The 17,849-nt window shown below is 43.0% G+C and overlaps 1 protein-coding gene and 1 long non-coding RNA gene across 4 annotated transcripts; one reads left to right on the top strand and one right to left on the bottom strand.

Moving 5' to 3' along the window:
- Nucleotides 1–6,534: 6,534 nt before the first annotated feature.
- MTRES1 (mitochondrial transcription rescue factor 1) lies at nucleotides 6,535–11,015 on the bottom strand. Its single transcript, XM_027731797.2, has 4 exons — nucleotides 10,857–11,015; nucleotides 8,994–9,426; nucleotides 8,099–8,171; nucleotides 6,535–7,019 (listed from the first exon to the last, which is right to left on the bottom strand). Exons 2-4 carry the CDS (start codon nucleotides 9,416–9,418, stop codon nucleotides 6,843–6,845), a joined length of 675 nt encoding a protein of 224 aa, XP_027587598.1. The 5' UTR covers nucleotides 9,419–9,426; nucleotides 10,857–11,015; the 3' UTR covers nucleotides 6,535–6,842.
- LOC113993555 lies at nucleotides 10,721–16,509 on the top strand. Of its 3 annotated transcripts, XR_003542689.2 has the most exons (6): nucleotides 10,725–11,082; nucleotides 13,076–13,225; nucleotides 13,367–13,499; nucleotides 14,879–15,010; nucleotides 15,162–15,357; nucleotides 16,129–16,509. It is a non-coding gene; the product is annotated as an uncharacterized LOC113993555 (long non-coding RNA). The 3 variants fall into 3 exon arrangements; XR_003542687.2 differs by lacking the exon at nucleotides 16,129–16,509 and having other exon boundaries at nucleotides 10,721–11,082; nucleotides 15,162–15,694; XR_005562977.1 differs by lacking the exons at nucleotides 13,076–13,225; nucleotides 16,129–16,509 and having other exon boundaries at nucleotides 10,726–11,082; nucleotides 15,162–15,694.
- Nucleotides 16,510–17,849: the final 1,340 nt, after the last annotated feature.

The following is a 17,849-nucleotide window of genomic DNA, read 5'->3' as shown; positions in this document are numbered from 1 at the left end:
ATGCTGTTTTTTCTAGCTAGTGGCCATGAAAGCCTGTGACATAAGCAGACCACTTGCTTACTCCATTTCCTGGTCTGTTCTGTCATGGAACTGCGGTCCCCACTGAACATTTTTCTTTGATTAACAATTCGGAAAGAAGAACTCCGCCCCCCATGGGAGGGGGAAATAATAGAAGAAAAGTAAAGCTGTTCTTTCCCCACTTCTTTCCTTCCTTCCCCTCGATCCCAAGACAAAAGTCAATAGAGCAAACCTGGTTTGTTTGTGTTTAACTGTTTTCCTTAAATTCTGTTTACAAATTAGGTGGAACTTCCCAGTCATAAAATGGGCAAAATCACCACATGTTCAATCACACTAAAATTGATGCTACTAGATGGAAACAAATTATTACTGAAGACTGGAGGAAGATCAGCTAATTAGTATCTACACACATACATCACACGCACAAATGTCAAGTAATCATTCCCAATTTCCTTCACAAATTTCATTATAGCAAAACAACTGTCATTGTTTCCAGAGGCATTTTGTAGTCTTTTGTGTTAGTGCTCACTTCTCTGGAAGGCAGAGTATTCTTTTAATTGTCACGCTTTCAGGAATGTACCACTTTGGTTAGCTCCTAAGGTAGTGTGTTAGCAAGGTCTACAAATGAAAAGAAAATCCTAAGGTACCTGTCAGTAGTAGGGACGAGTCACTTAATAAGATCACATCCTACATTTGAAATCTGACCCCTTGTATAAAACTTAGAGTTTGATATTATGTCATGTAATGTTGTGCCTTGTTTCTCTTGCTCCCTATCTCTCCTTGTTCCAAGAATTAGAACAAAGCAGGGTCTCTCTCCTTGCTGTGCTTGTCTACCTGCAGAAGCACTGGAAACCAATGAATTTTAGCTTCAGTAGTACTCAGATTTGCATGGCTTACACATACAACCCTTTTGCATTCCTTTCTCTGGCATGCCGTCATAGAGTGACCATCACAATTGGCCTGCACAGGCTGTTGGAACGCTGTAATTTGGTACGTGCTGAAGCAGACTGTCCTCTTCTGACATGGCATTACAGGAAAAAAACCATCACCAGGAAAAAAAACAACACTAAGACACAAAACGACAAAAAACCAAACCAAACAAACACCAAAAAAACCCTAACCAAACAAAAACCACAACACAACAAAAACCACCAAAAAAACCCACCAGAAACACTTTGGTGCTTTTCTGTTCTATGAAAAAAAGAATTGTCTATTTTGGGTGGCCAGAGGGGTAAGGGTATATTTCCTCCTCTCTCTCTCTCTCTCTTCTGCCAGACCCAAGTCCAACTCCTGTGTGAGCAACACAGGCTGTCCCACGTGCAGCAGATGCTGCAGGTGTGTAGCATTGCTCCTGCAACAGGTGAGACACGCAAAGCTGCCAGATAATGCTGCTGTGCCAGTGACAACGAGGTCCTGTACCCACAGTCTGATGGTGCCTGCCTCTTGTAGGACAAGGCACAGTCATCTGGATCAGGTCATCCCTCTGTGCAATGGCAGGCAAGCTGGCCATTCTGAGCTCCATGCCTGACAGCATGAGGTTGAATTTGTCTGTGGTTAATGTAGAGGTGGCTTGGACAGCACAGTCATCTGGGCAGCCTCCTGTGAACTTGCAGTCACTTCTCAAGCCATCCAAGTCTCCCTTTTTGACCTCAGCAGTATCTCCAGGAAGAAGTTCTTTCATATAGTTCCTCCACCATGTAGACTAAGAATGAGAGATGCCTGTGTCTGATGTGCTGAAATTCATTTCAGCAGTGACAGAAGGGCAGAAACAATGATCACTTATGAAATTCACTGTCCATAACCTGAACTCTGAGCATTATGAAAAGCATTTGAGTGTCTCTCACTACTCCATGCACAGTGGGACTAGAGATTTGGTAGTTGACCAGTAGCAGATTCTGTGCTTTGGAAAGATGGTTAAATTTTTTGTTTGATCACTTCTTACTATTTCACCATATCATCTGACCAGACACTTGACAATGTTATCGATGGACTCCATAATGTTAAATTCATGGCTGATGAAAGGAAGATGCTCAGCTGACTCCCAGATGAGTTTATGTATGCTTTACATGCACAGTCTGTCTGAGCCCACCTTGTCTAAAAGTCACCTGAAGGTCCAGCAAAAACTCTGTTCCTACACCTCCCAGAATGCATGCTGCCCCTGCTTGCCTCTGCTCACTCAGTCAGTAACCAAGCCTTGCCTTTCTTTAACTCACACAATGTTTAAAGACTGCAGAAACAAGCACAACCTGCTTAGCAATGTCTGACCCCAATAAAAAGGTCTGATCAATAGGGAAACTTATCCAGGACCGATCCACGTAGCCAAGCGGAACAGCTACTTAGCTTCCTCCTGTCATAGTTTTCCTCTGAGATCACCCTGCCTCGTGACTGAAGATTTCTATTTTGAAGCACATGGGTACAGTTCCCTCTCCAACCATTTCAATCCTGAAACCACAGAGGGTTGTCTTACGTGTCACAAGACTTCTTAGGAAGTCTGCCTTTCTTTTCCTTTGCTCATATCACTAGTGGATCAACAGTTAAAACCTATAAACTCCTGTTTCTACCTTCCACTGTCAGTGAAGACCTGGTTTGGGCGGCAGATAGAATCACAGAATGGTTTGTGCTGGAAGAGACCTTTAAAGATCATCTAGTTCCAACCCTTTCAACCCCCCTGCCACAGGCAGGGAACACCTTCCACTAGACCAGGTTGCTCAAAGTCCCCTCCAACCTGGCCTTCAACACTTCCAGGCATGGGGCATCCACAATTTCTTTGGACAACCTGTTTCAGTGTCTCACTACCTTCATCATAAAAAAAAATAAATAAAAAAAATTTCTAAATTTATCATCTTGCAGTTTAAAACCAGTGTCCCTTGTCCTGTCATTACAGGCTCTGATTAGAAGTCTCTGTCATCATTAGGAAAGGGCTAGGTCTTGATTGCTTGTGCTCTTATCTACTTTAGTTTCCAGTAGGCTTTCCCAAACACTAAAAATCTAAGGTTTTGGCCTAATATAGTATTCACATTCTGTTCAGCTCAAGAAATTACCCTGGTAAGTGCTCTTTCCTATGTCACTGGCTTTCAGGGATGCAGCTTTCCTGCCCATCGTGGATTCCAGGAAGGTGCTGACTATTTTTTGTTGTTGTTGTTGTTGTTGTTGTTATTGTTTTTATCCTACACAGAACAGACCCTTTCAGAAAGTTAATTTCTTCACATCCATACCTTATCTATCCCCAAGCCCCAAAGCATTCCTGGTGTTCACAAGTGAGGTCCTCTTTTGGCCCTGTGCTCTCTGGTGTAAGTTACTACTGCTGGAGGTGACCAGCTGACAAGCATTTGACAGGTTGCTGACCCGCCACTGGAGCTCACTGACATATTACAACACACCTTTCTACTTGTTTTTCTCAACATCCCTGGAGATTACGGGAGGCACTTAGAATAGCAAGGGTAAGTGCAATTGGGGAACAGAGGATCCATCTCATTTATTTCCATAGCAGTACATGCAAGCTCCAACAGAGTAGAGAGAGCAATGCCTACAATGGAAGTACAGCCTGCTGTCTTCCTCTGGGTGTTTGCTATGCTGAATCCCTTCACTTCTGCAAGGATCACCAAAATCCCCTAGAAAAGTTTTCCAGGATCATGTCCTCTCGAGAATCATTTTTTTAAACATCTACACAATCAGAAAAAAACACCAAACCAAACCAAACCCCCAAACCAACCATATAAAATCACACAAAAAAAACCCAAACCAAAACTGCACAGATTTTAGCTATGCCTGAAGAAAGCTAGAAATTATTTTAAATCCTACACTCAGCAGTCACCACTCTTGAGGCTACGGAGAGGTACAGCCTGCTTAAACACACCCATCGAGTAGCTGTTGGCATGAAAGAAAAAGTGTCTGGAGTATACGATACTCCTGCTGCCTATTCTGGGCTACCTTCTTCCCTCAGGGCAGACTGGATGAACAGTAGTTACCTGCTCCTACTGGCCAGCTTTCCTGCAGACACACACCTGCATGTGGCTGTCTAAAGATATATAAACAGAATAAAAATTCTGTGTGCTTCACAGTTCATCCAGCAAGTTCCTTGTGTTAGAGGAAGCATATGTTTAACATCACCAGTGCTAGTGGTTAGTCCTGAAATGCCTGTGCTAACTGACAGTATTTTCCTGTAGTAATAGAAACATGAGCTTTTCATCCCAGTATGGTCTGACCTTCACTCTTTACACCACCTAAGTATTAAATATCCTGTTAGATGCCACATGAAATTAATGTGAGAGTCAGAAATGTCATCTTCCTCTGTGTGGTTACTTAAACAGTAAAAACCAGTAGTACTACACGCATCTCCTCGCTGGTCTGTCTTCTCCGTGAGAGCAGAGTATCACTGCCATGGTTCACTCTTAACTTCCTGACACACCTGGTGAGAGACTAGCCTGGCTGAACAGAGAGCTTTGGCTGGAACTCAGGAAAAAAAGGAGAGCTTATGATCTTTGGAAGAAGAGATAGGCAACTCAAGGACTACAAGGATGTTCTGAAGTTATGCAAGGAGAAAACTGGAAGAAACTAGAACTTAATCTGGCTACTGTCATGAAAGACATTAAAAATGTTTCTATAAATACATTAGCAACAAGAGGTGGGCTAAGGAGAATCTACATCGTTTATTGGATGGATGCGGAGGTAAGCATAGTGACAAAGAAGGCTGAAGTACTTAATGCTTTTTTTGCCTGAGTCTTTAATAGTAAGACCAATTGTTCTGCAGGTATCCAGTCCCCTAATCAGGACAACAGGCACAGGGAGCAGAATGAAGCCCACATAATTCAAGGAGAAATGGTCAGTGACCTGCTACACCATTTAGACACACAAGTCAATGGTGCTGAGTGGAATCCACCCAAGCGTACTGAGAGAGCTCACGGAAGAGCTCACTGGGCCACTTTCAATCATTTACCAGCAGTCCTGGCTAACCAGAGGCATCCCAGATGACTGGAGGTCAGCCAACGTGACACCCATCTACAAGAAGGGTTGGAAGGAGGATCTGGGAAACTACAGAACTGTCAGCCTGACCTCAGTGCTGGGGAAGGTCACGGTGCAGATCATCTTGAATGCCATCGTATGGCACATGCAGGACAACCAGGGGATTGGGCCCAGCCAGCATGGGTTTGTGAAAGGCAGGTCCTGTTTGACCAACCTGATCTCCATCTATGATAAAGTGATTGCTTAGTGGATGAGGGAAGGCCTGTCGGGGTTGTCTACCTGGACTTTAGTAAAGCTTTTGATGCCATTTCCCACAGCATTCTACTGGAGAAACTGGGTGCATATGGTTTCGATGGGTGCGCTGTTCACTGGGTAAAACCCTGGCTGGATGGCTGAGCCCAGAGAGTGGTGGTGAATGGTGCCACATCCAGCTGGTGGCTGGTCACCAGTGGGGTCCCCCAGGGCTCAGTATTGGGGCCAGCCCTGTTCAATGTTTTTATCAATGATCTGGACAAGGGAATCAAGTGCTCCCTCACTAGTTTATAAATGACACAAAGTTGGGTGGGAGTGTTAATCAGCTTGGGGGTAGAAAGGCTCTGCAGAGGGATCTGGACAGGTTGGGCTGCAGCCAATTGTGTGAGCTTCAACAAGGTGAAGTGCTGGGTCCTGCCCTTGAGTAAAACAACCCCAAGAAGCACTACAGGCTGGTGCAAGAGTGACTGGAAAAGCAGCTGGGGGTGCTAATCAACAGCAGCTGAACATGAGCCAGCAGTGTGCCCAGGTGGCCAAGAAAACCAATGGCTTCCTGGCCTGTACTGAGTAGTGTGGCCAGCAGGACAAGGGCAGTGATTGTCCCCCTCTACTTGGCACTGGTGAGGCTGCACCTCAGATCTTGTATTCAGCTTTGGGCCCCTCACTACAAGAAAGACACTGAGGTGCTGGAGGGCAATGGAGCTGGTGAAAGGTCTGGAAAACAAGACTTACGAGGACCAACTGAGGGAGCTGGGATTGTTTAGCCTGGAGAAACGGAGGCTTAGAAAGGAGGTTGTAGGAAGCTGGGAGTTAGTCTCACCTCCCAGGTAACAAGGAATTGGACAAGAGGAAACAGCCCCAAGTTGCACCAGGGGAGTTTTAGATTGGACATTCAGAAAGATTTCTTCACCTAAAGGGTTGTCAAGCATTGGAACAGGCTGTCCAGGGAAGTGGTGGAGTCACCATCCCTGGAGGTACTTAAATGACATGTAGATCTGGCACTTAGGGACATGATTTAGTGGTGGACTTGACAGTGCTGGGTTAATGGTTGGACTCTATGATCTTGTATCTTCTAACCTAAAATATTCTGATTCTATGATTCTCTGTCATCATGAAGTTTCCTGCTTAGAAATAAGCCACTGGAATCAGTATCCTTCTGTATTCTTGGTATAGCAGCAGTGGAGTTGGTATTATTAACCAAGATTAGACTAATAATGAAAAAGGAAACAATTTAACATAATTGGGGTTTTTAGCCCTAACTACTTCATGAATATAGAGATAAAACAAAGAAAGACATTCTGCTTGTTGTGATGTCAACTTTAATGTACCCTTTCTGATTAACAAAATTAGACAGCAGTTAAACAGTGATCAAATTAGTCTTTATTGGTTCATTATTTGTAAGAAACTGCCCGGAAATACAAGTGTTGGATCTTTTACCAGCAAAAAGTGACAGGTTTATTGCATGATTATTGATGTATGCAGCAGAGGGAGATAACATTCTGACACAAGCCCTTAAAAAAGGGTACTGCAATTTTGTTTAACCAAAATTCATATTTAACAAAAAATACGGTTTTCTGCAAAAATCTTATGCTACCACATGCAACCCCCTGTTACTTAAGTACATCCTGTTTGGGCACTTTTAAGTTTTTCCAACGCCTCAAAATTACTTTGTATTTTTCACTTTCAGTTTTGTCCCATAATTTTTTTAAGACTACTCGCATAACTACGGCAGTTCCTGTTTCTTTATCTTCGCCTACTATGAGATCCAGTGTGTCACCAACTTTCACCTGGAAACAGAAAGAGAAGATGAGTGATTATAAACATTCTCTGGGGAAAACAAATCCCCACAATCTATATCCAATTTCATTTTTGTTCCTTTTTTTCCATTCAATATTCTTATCACAGAGGAGAGGAGGAAGGCAGCCAATGCTAGACCCTGATAGATCCTCCAGCTATAAATTTCTAGGAAAGCTACGGCAATAAGCAATTAAATGGCCCATGACCTTCCCTGCCAAAAGTTTCACCTTTCCTATTACACAACCAACACCTAATCTGTGAAAAAGGTGTAATGTATGGGGGTTTTTTTCCTTAAGGGTGCTTCCCACCAATCTTTCTCTATCAACACAGACACAAAACAGCAAAATGCAAAGTTCTCACTCCTGTCTTTAAAACAATTTAAAGTGTTTTAAAGAACAGAGTGCTCACCAACTGCTTGTGCTCCTCTCAAAGGTCACAGGAGCAGCACACCTCTCAAAAACTAGCCTCAACTTTATGGGATCAGGAGTGAAAACTTCTCATCATACTGCCCTTTGATGACAGTAACTACCACCAAGGATCACCCTCACATAAAGAAAGGGTGGGTAGAAGTATGTTTGTCACCATTCTGGTGAGCTCTGCTGTCAAAAGCTTATGGCCTGCAACCCTTCTGGCTCTTCCCCTAACCGTGGTCCTGAGTGCTCTGTTACAGATGCAATAACCTTCCTTGAGTTACCTCACTTTCAAACCCTTTCTATCATCAAACTTTCTCTTTTTCTTTAATCATGTGCCTGTTTCACCAATATCTCAGATTTAATCATTCCTACTCCATCAAGCTTGTGTATATACCATCACTTCTTTCAGCAACTTAAAATGTTCTGTCCTTGCTGCCTTCTCCTGACTTTCAGCCTTAAATTTGAATCTCCAACAACACAAGTCTCCTGTCTGCCTTAGGGAATAAGGTTTTACCAGGGGAATCATAGCCACAAACACCCCTCGGTGTTAGCAATGCTATGCATTCACATTTGCAGAGTGATTTAGAGGGAGAAGGTAATGCCTTAACTATTTTCTTGTACTGTATTAAAAGGATTTAAATTTTAAAAAGTCTTACAGTTCTACTTTTCTTCCATAGTTTTTCTCCATTCAGCCTGAGTTCATTATTGTAGAATGCATCTTCTACTTTACTGAAGAAAAACAAGGTATTATTGCAGTTACAGCATGCAGCAAATAAAATGCAATTGCTTTTCTGCAGATACACACCACCAACGTTCACATGCAAGGCACATTTCCACAACTCTAATTTATGCATAAAGGACACCTTTATTTATAAGGTCAGGACAGACCTGAACTGGAAGAAAAAGTCTTTCACAGATATTAAATGAAATAATAGCACATAGTTGCTCTGTGCCAGAAAAGCTGTTTCTAAAGGTGTCTCCTGAATACCCAATGAATAATGTACCCTTTCCTGCATCAGCCAGTTTAATAATTTTTAAGTGATCAAGTTATACTAATATTCTGTTCTAACAACATTGAAATATAAGGCTTATATATAAGGTTGCATTAGATCAAACGTGATACATTTATTGACTGCACATTTACCTGTTGGACCTGGTACATTAGGTTTGTATTTACCATCACCTATTTCTCCAGCCATTAAGCAGTGCATTATTTTACTCCCTCAATCTCAAATTAGATCTTTTTGTATTACTCAGTACAGTATTTTGCGTTTTCTTCATTTTAAAAAAACAGTAACTGATAGAAAATGCCTCCTCAGCAATCTTAGAAATACTGCAGACAGGGAAAAGCAAAGTCAGGCTGTTTCAAGGGAGGTAAGGTGAAACAAACAGGAACAGCCATACCCTGTAAACATATATTTAGACAATTAAAACAGCTACACCAAAAGAAAATCCAAATACTGGGTTATTCCAGCAGTAAAAGGTTATCAAAAGTCCAATTTAAGATGCATGACATCTTTCTCATCAGCAAGTTGTTTCTTCTGTACTTACTTTCTTGCCATGTCTAGGCCAGCTTTTATGATCACATCATATCGAAGAGACTGCACTACTTTTTCGAGATCCTTGTAATCTTTTACTATGTTGGGGTCATTTTCAAATTCATCTTCCAAATCACTTTCATCTTCATCCTCTTCTTCCTCTTCTTCTTGAACAGTTTGTCTGCTCCTTCTAGAGCTTTTGTTACTTTTGTTCCGCAGAGAAAGTACTGAGATATACTCTGGAGAAAGTCTTAGTGCACTGAGTTTGACTGGGGAAAAACTGAAACATCTTCTGTAGTTTACTGTGCTTGCTTGACAGCTACATAATATGCTTCTCCTCCAAGTGGGATACAGTTTATTCGAGGGAAACTTCTCCCATAGTCCGAACCAGAAATTTAGTTTTCTAAAAGCAGTGATGGGGAATCTGAAGCCAGTCATAGCATACCCTAAGATAAATCAAACATTCATATGTAAAAATGAGCAACTGCTTTGACTATTGGAAGGATTTCCCCACATATGGAATAATAGGTACTACAAAAAGATGATTATCTAGTTCCCTGTACAGCAGTGCATCACCTAAAAGCACAGGGCTTTAGATGGCTTTATGATGTGCCTTTTTCATAAACTGTTCGCCATTACAAAGAGCTAAAACACCAGATGAGAAACAAACACAAAAAACCCCAGTGGAATACTCCATTCATAACTCCTTTTCTGGTGTTCAATATTAAATGTCCAAACACATTGGTGGCACTATCCTCCCTACATCCGAAATACAATTCACAAAACAAGCAGAAATTAAGTTAACCATGTCATAAAAAGCACAGGGAGATCTATATCTACCATGAGTCATTCTCAAGTTCCTGAACACTGCAAGTAAGCAAACCCAGAAAAGCCGAAAGCTGCTTAACTTCAGTTTCTGCTTGGGCCACAACACTGCTATGTGGCAGAATGCTGCACAATGTCCCCTGTTTCTCCAAATGGTAACTGGCACCACGGTAGGGTTTGGGAGAAATAACGCAGCTCTGTGTACCGCAACAGGACAGACGTGCAAGCTCCCCGGCGCTGCTCCCCTCTGGAGCCATTCCTAACCTGGGACAAGTAGGTGGAAACAACCCCCAAAACCCCAGATGTCTTTCAACGCTGTGAGAAAACGATTTACAGTCCTTACTGGGTAAGGGTGCTGTGCTGGCTTTTATTATAGTCTTATTTCCATGGAAATACGTGTTTCTTCATGAGACTGGCGCTTTCCCCACACCCAAATGACCTCTGCTCAAATCTGAAATGAGGCGGTTTTTGTGGTTGCGGAAAAGGCCCTGATCAATGAGGGCAATTACTGGTCAAATAAAAATAACCACATCTCATTTCTCTCTTTTTTTTTTTTTGGCATTTCAATGTATGACATATAGTTTAAATTGTAGGATGGTACGATCCTCGCAGAAGACATTCGCCTCTCCTTAATTAGCAGGCAAATTCCTAGAGCAGTTATTTGAACGTGTAAACAATTATTATGGCTTATTTTAGCGCTCGACCTTAGTTTGTTCCCCGCTGGCAAGCGGGTACAAGCGGGCTAGGAGGGCCGTGAGCCCGTCCCGAAGGAAGGGCGCCCTCTCTCCCTCGTTAGAGCCCTCGGGCAGGCACAGCCTCACCCACCACCCCCTAGCCGGGCCGGCCCCTGACCCGCCGTCGGGGCGCTCGGGGCCCGAGCCCGGGCAGCTCCGCCTTCCCTGGCCTCTGCCCCGGGCGGACTGGGCCGCGCAGGCCTGACCGCCGCCGGGGTGGCCGCGCCTGCCCCGCAGTGCCCGGCCCCGCCACCCCGGAGCCGCGGCGCGCCCGCCCCGGCCCTGCCGAGGGGCGGCCCGGCGGCCGCGGGCCTTACCTGGATCCCACGGGCGCCTCAGGCCCCGCCGCCGCTGCCGTCCCCGCGCCGCCGCTCGCCGGCCGGAGGCGGAGCCGCCGCAGCCCGGGCTCGGCGCCCTCTACCGGGGCCGGGGCCTGGCGGACCCGGGGTGGGACAGGGAGGGCGGGCGGCGCCGGGGCCGCTCACTTATCCGCCCTTGTGCCCATCGGTTTGGGAGTGGAGGTACCTCTCACAGAATCACAGGGTGGGTCACGTTGGAAGCGACCACAGTGGGTCATCTGGTCCTACCCCCCTGCTCAAGCAGGACCATCCTAAAGCACATGGCGCGGGATTGTGATCACAGGGTTCCTGAATATCTCCAGTGAGGGAGACCTCACAGCCTCCTGAGCAACCTGTTCAGTGCGCGGTCACCTGCCCACTCAAGCAGTTCTTCCTCATGTTCAGGTGGAACTTCCTGTGCATCAGTTTCTGCCATTGCCTCGTGTCCTAGTGGTTGGCACCACCGAGAGGAGCCCGGCTCCATCTTCTTGGCGGCACTCCTTTAGATATTTGGCGGTGCCTCTCCCCTTCTCCTCCCCGTGCCCGCCGGTTTGGGAGCGGAGGCCGGAGGGGGTTGGCAGAAAGGCGGAGGGCGGTGGGTACCCTGCTGTTCCCTCCCCAGCCCCGGGACGGGAGGGGCCCCCCAGGAGCCCCCTGCGCTCCAGCCTCTGCCCCCTCCTCGGCCAGGAGACCTGTCCAGCCACTGCTGCTCTCCCGCCCCACTGTCAAGCTTCCGAGCTGTTTCCCGTTTCATTTTTTCCGGTTTTCTAGGGATTTTTTTCCCCCTGTGTTTTCAGCCCCTCATGCTCCGCCCACATGCCTAAAACAGAAAACGGTGGAAATGCTAGTTTCCCGACCGCAGATCAGTTTGAAGGGTTTGGCCACCATGACAATCTGATCCCACTGTGGCCTGGGTTTCCCCTTTTCTTTCTTTCCTTCCCTTTACATCTCCCTCTTTCATTCCCCATCTCAATTACTGATGGTAATTCCTTCTCTTCAGTGTTCAGAAACTTGGTGCTTCTGAATGCTCTGATTGCTTAGCATTTGGGGAAATCTCTGTATCCTAACAGAATGGGTACAAAATGCAACCCTGCCAGATTGACAGCATCTTGCCCTGATGTAAATGGCTGCACAAGGTCCGGGGTAATTCTGGCAGATGAAGAAGCTCCTCCACCTTACAGTTCTGTTTTAAAATGCTGTTGACAGATCAATCATCCCTTGGAAGATTATTGGCAAATCTGAAAAGTGATCTGTGGAGCTACTGCTGCACAACAGCTGTGCAATGAGCACATTATAAGTGATGGATTAATTTTACACCTATATAAACTTTGTCATAAAATGTTTGAATGGGAGGTTTTTATCTCAGGGGTATTTTGTAATGGAGCAAGTCATTGGCAAAGCTATTTCCCCTCTCTAGAAACCTCACTGGGATCGAAGCTGTGACTGTCTTTATGTCTTTATTTTGAATGTTCCAGTGCCCAGTTATGATTCTGACCAATTTCAATTGAGAATATAAATGCTAACTTTTTAGCACTTTCCCCCTATATGTCTTAAAATACATACTTACTGAGGGGAAAAAAAGGTTGATAAGAGTAACTTTCTTGCATTCATAGTGGCACATAGTAAGTCAGAACAGAAATTAATATCTAGAACAGTGGGGAATCCTCGAGCAGACATGTTACGTCCTCTATGGGGGAAAAAACTCCACACTGAAAATTGAACGAAAACCACTCCAAACCTAGCTTTCCATACGCCCCATTCTTTTCAGATCTCTTGAAGTTTGATTTGTCTCATGTAGGATAAAAGCCATGATCTAATTTAACATTGCTAAGAGCAAAGTTAGCTTACTCTTAGTAAAGAAAGGTTAATCAGGCATTATATATTTTATTGTACCTTCATATTGACAGGCAAGGTAAAGAATGTGCCTAAAATCACTCTGTCTTTTATATTTTCAAGTATGATGATAAAGTGGCATCTTACAAAAGCAGAAATTAAGTAGCCACAGAGCAAATGTGACTTGGATGTCATGAACATGCATCTGATTTATCTCATCATTGCACAACCCCAAACAGGGACACCTTGCTTCATTTCCTAGTCCAGCTATATGGGTGACTATTCTAGTTGTACTAGTTAGAAGGTGCATCATGTTACTATGTCTCAGTCATGAAAGCAGATGCTTACCGAGCAGTTGTTTTCAGGATTCATTCAGACCAGGACCAAAGAGGAACTTCTGTGTCCCATGGATCTCATTGTCAGATTGCCACCATGCCACAGAGTGCAGAGGCCAGGAAACCCCTAGCACAAGATCTGTAGTTGTGTGAGGGCTTGGGAACTTCCAACATGAGCCAGTAAGTGCATTTTTTAATTAAAAAATGCAAAAAAAAAAGGAGTTAATAATCAATAATTCTTCTTTAATTATATGGAGCTGTAATTATAACCAAAACGTTTCGGCAGGGTGAAAACCTGTGTTAATTTTTCTCTTCTCCCAGTTTGCCATTAGATGGCAGCGAAAAGCTCCTCTCAAAGCTGCCACGGGCTCGGGCTTCCTTCACAAGAGGCTTTGCTCAGCCACAGACCGGTCATATCTATCTCTAAGAAGAATGTTCTTTAAGCTGCTTTCAGGTAATTTGATTTTTTTTTTTAAAATCATATGACATCTCAGCAACATACAGTCGAAAGTTTCAGCTTTGGTAAGAAGTAGTGGTCATTCATCTCTGGCAGATTAGTGGTGGTCTAACTTTTATTTTTTTTTTAATTAGTCTGACCAAGATGTATTCTTCTTCTCAGGGCTATTCTCATAGAATTGCTTCTTTTTTTTCCCCCTTTTTTTCAGTCAAGTCATCTCCTGTCTAGGAAGGTTAATTCTTTTGTTTATAATTTTCATGTTGTGTATTTCCCTATACTCCCTATGACATTCTCTCACAAGGAGACTAGTCTTTTAGGTTTGGCAACTCAGAGGGGAAATTCTCAATAGCTTTTGACCTGTATGTTGGGTTCTGTAATTGGGAATTCCCTCCCCACTGCCTAGGGTTTTTGTTGCCTTTATTTTCCTGCAAGGTCTGTCAAGAACAGACTCCCCAGGGAAGTGGTCACAGCACCAAGACTGACAGAGTTCAAGAAGCTTTTGGACAATACCCTCAGGCATAAGGTGTAACTCTTGAGGATGGTCCTGTGCAGGGCCAGGAGTTGGACTTGATCCTTATGGGTCCCTTCCAACTCGGCATATTCCATAATTCTGTGAAGTGACAGCAGTAGATCTGCTGACACTCATTGCATCTCAAAGTAAAGGGCACCATATTGCCATTAGAGCCCTGTGAGTACCTCTGACCAACATTCTGCAATGAACATCTCGCCAGATTACTTGTCACTGCAGATTTAGCTTCAGCATTGCATTGTTGAGACTACATGCCTTTTAAGTTGCACTGTTTATTTCAAGGTGTACTGAGAAGGTAACTGGACAGTGTTTTATGCATATTTATGCTGCCTGGGAAAACACAGTGTCCCCATGTGAGCATCACCTTTAAGTTTGTCCATATTCATTTGAATAATGACTGCTAATTTATCTCCTCCAGTGTTATAACTATTGTAACTGCTTAGATGTTCTCTTTTCTTAGTCCATAGTCTGGAAACAATTCCTCTAACTGGTTACTTGCATCAGGTCTGTGACTTGATAATCTTACCATCTCTTTCTCTAAAGCTCCTCTCTGAAAAATAATCTTTCATGCAGAAGAAGATCCCTTTCTAGCCCTTCCAGTGCTGTCTTTTCAGTTGACACTCTGCTCTAAACTACCCATTCTCACCCATTTGCCCATATAGTCTACTGTGCCAGTTTTTACTACAAAACAGCGTGCTTATTCTCTTTAGGATACCTTTAATGCATCCAGCCACTATATACACTGAAACTTGGCTCTGTTTCTCTCTACTTACCAAGTGTTTGTGTTGCCGTTTCACCTCTTGCAATAACAACCGCGTTATGAACTTCTGTCCATTTTCTCTTGCAGCTGCATTGGCATCCTGCACAAAGAATCCCTTTCCAGAAGCAAGCAAGATTTCACAAAGCACCTTTGACTGCAGCTTACTTATTCCTTGAAAACACATCTTAGACATTAAAGATGGATAATTAATGGAGTAAGGTAAGATAGATGAGTTTCAGGTATTGTTTGGTATATTTTAAGTGATGGAGATATAGGCACTTGCTAAAGTAGTATTCTCTTTTTTTAATTCCTATCCTTTTCACTACCTGACTAATTTGGCTTTTGTCTGCCTGCCTGCTCTCTTTTACAGTAGAAGACCACATTGAGTCATAAGAAGAAAGAATATGGAGGTGGGAAGTGCAGACTGCTCTAATCAGCACTGCAGAAGCAACAGAGGCCACCCTAATCAGTCAGAGCAGGGTGACCCACCTAAACCAGAAATACATAGCTGCTTTGCTGTTGAAAACTGGTGTTACATCACTGGTTAAGCAAATGAGAGGAAAACAGTGAGTAACTTCCTTCAGTCAGTCTGGTATTAAATCCAGCTACACTAAAATTAAAGGCTCTGCAGTTCCACTGCTAATTCTTAATTTTCCCAATTTGGTGAGAGGTTTTCAATGAGATTTGTTTGGTTGTTTCCCCCTCACTTTCTTGTTTGCCACTTCTCTAAAACATGATTTTCTTTTATAGGAAAAGTTAATATACTGTTGCCTAAAAAGAGCTTAGAGACTTTCATTCATTTTCTAGTGAATGTGCTCAGGTCCTGCTGGTGTTGGTTGCTGCTCTAGGATTTATCTAGTTACCACTAACAGCGGGTGGCAAATAAAAAGGAAAAGCAATCAATTAAGCAGTCATTCTTTGAACCTTATTTATTAGCCATAAAACAACATAGTCCATGAGCAAATGTTAATTAGTTTGAATTATTTGTTTATTTCTGTGTTTCCTCTGTATTCTCCTCAGATTAATGACTTTAGTATTTAGGAAATAATGTTCTCTTCTCTAGTTGACAGTAAATAGTTCAGTATATACACAGGAAAAAGGCTGTGCAAAGTACTTCAGTTTCCATTGTGACTAAGGAACAAAGTTGTCTTGATTAGCATTTATAAACATTATTGCATTAGGAAAGAAAAAATGATTTGTCAGTGTCAATACGCCTTTGATATATATATATATATGTAAAGAAATAATGTAAATGAAGGTACAATAGGGAGGGATAGAGTGTCAGAATAATCATATTACTTGGTGTCAAGGCTGTCTCATCCTTTCATGGTGTCCAGCTCCAGAGGTGTAAAAGATGTGTAAATTGCACAGTGGAAGATCTGGGATGATCTGTCTCCTATGGAAGTGTGTCCTTGCAACACCAGCTGTCTAAACTCTGCGTGTTCTCATCACTGTGTGACCACCCCTTCTGTACACCTCTCCTAAGGATACCCTGTGATACAGTGTTCACCATCTAAAAGATAGATGAAGTCTGGACACTCTTAGTGACACACGATACATGCTTCCATTAGTTCATCTTTTCAAATCCTAGACTACTCCCTTTTTCTATTGTGAAATGGGAAGAAGAGCTGATCTACCTTCTAGAATTTGGCCATTTATATACATTTTAATAACATTTGCTGTTATTTTGGCTTATAAAATAAACAGTTCCAACTTAATATCTTCCTGTTTATCAGATTTCTTGATGGTTCATTCTCATTATTTTGTTATCTCTGCCTGTCCCATACTCAAACTAGAAATTACCTAGAAAATGTTACAGAAGAATAAGCCTTTCAGGATGCTATCCAGCAGTCATGACTAGGACTGAATTCTGAAACTGAGTCCTCTGTAAGGTAGCTTCTCTTTTCATATACACTATTTTTTGATAACTGTGTGTAAAAATCTGCCCTGTCAAGTGGCAAAGAGAAGGCAGCAAATAAAGAAAAATAAATAAATAAATACAAACAACAACAAAGCCACAAACAAACAAACAAAAACACAAAACCCAAAACCAAGCAAACAATAACAAAGAAAAAAAGGAGCCAGAAGAATACTAGATTCAAATTGCAAGGTACAGATGTTCAACACTTCTCAAAAGAAGATAAAGGCTTCCATTGCTACCAGAAAAAAAAATGCTTCATCTGCAGGGCTGAAAACATAGGTCTTGAAAAGTGTGAAGAGTAGAAGAAATCCCATCAAGTCATAAACTAATGGTGGTGGTTTAAATGACTAATAAGTATGCAGAGATTTTCAGTGTATGTTTTTGTTGGGAAAGAAGCACAATGAAGTAGCAGTATAATATGAGGATAACTAACTTTTTATCAGGGCACGTCTCCAGGATGAAGGACCACCGCCTCCCTAAGATCTTGCTTTACGGTGAACTTGCCACTGGCTGCCGCATGAGAGGAGCCCCAAAGAAAAGATACAAGGACTTCCTGAAACAACATCTCAGCCTTGGCCATATTGATCTTCATCACTGGTCTACTCTGGCCTCAAATCGGGAGGCCTGGAGACACACCATCTACAACGCAGCTGTCTCCTTTGAGAACACTCGCAGGATCACTCTTGAGGAAAAAAGGCAACGCAGAAAGAACCGTATATTGCAGAATATACCATCTAAGGAATCTTTCTGCTGTGCCTTTTGCAATCGGATATGTCTGTCACGTATTGGCCTCATAAGCCACCAGCGTGCCTGTAGCAAATGCGGATAGAGCCTTCCCAGATCTTCGTTCGCAAAGCCTAGCCATGAACTTTTTATCCATTGGTAAGAGAGGTAATGCAGAAAATCATATCCAGTGGGAGAAATCATAGGCTTACAGAGCTAGTGCTCAAGCTAATGCTGAGAAGAACTTGGTTGCACTGCTTGCAATTACTAGTAAGTCTTATGATAGAATAAAAATTCAAGGAGATGGGAAAAGTGCTAACATTGCACTATTGCTCAAGACCTGGAGTGAGATAATCTCAAAATTGCATCAGACCACAAACATTATCAAGCTGATGAAGAAAAAAAAAAAAGACA

This window comes from Pipra filicauda, unplaced genomic scaffold (genome assembly GCF_003945595.2).
Source record: "Pipra filicauda isolate LSUMZ 115617 unplaced genomic scaffold, ASM394559v2 scaffold176_size3548034_pilon, whole genome shotgun sequence".
Classification (NCBI taxonomy): domain Eukaryota; kingdom Metazoa; phylum Chordata; class Aves; order Passeriformes; family Pipridae; genus Pipra; species Pipra filicauda.
The sequence above is the reverse complement of the archived record's forward strand: the minus strand, read 5'-3'. Positions and strand labels throughout refer to the sequence as shown.

What these genes read in the sequence shown, in the direction of transcription:
- MTRES1 (XM_027731797.2), bottom strand. Translation starts at nt 9,418, where the DNA reads ATGACTGGCTTCAGATTCCCCATCACTGCTTTTAGAAAACTAAATTTC. An exon ending in GGCCTAGACATGGCAAGAAA is followed by an intron (nt 8,172 to 8,993) that starts GTAAGTACAGAA and finishes GTTTTTCTTCAG; the next exon opens with TAAAGTAGAAGATGCATTCT. An exon ending in TATGGAAGAAAAGTAGAACT is followed by an intron (nt 7,020 to 8,098) that starts GTAAGACTTTTT and finishes TTCTGTTTCCAG; the next exon opens with GTGAAAGTTGGTGACACACT.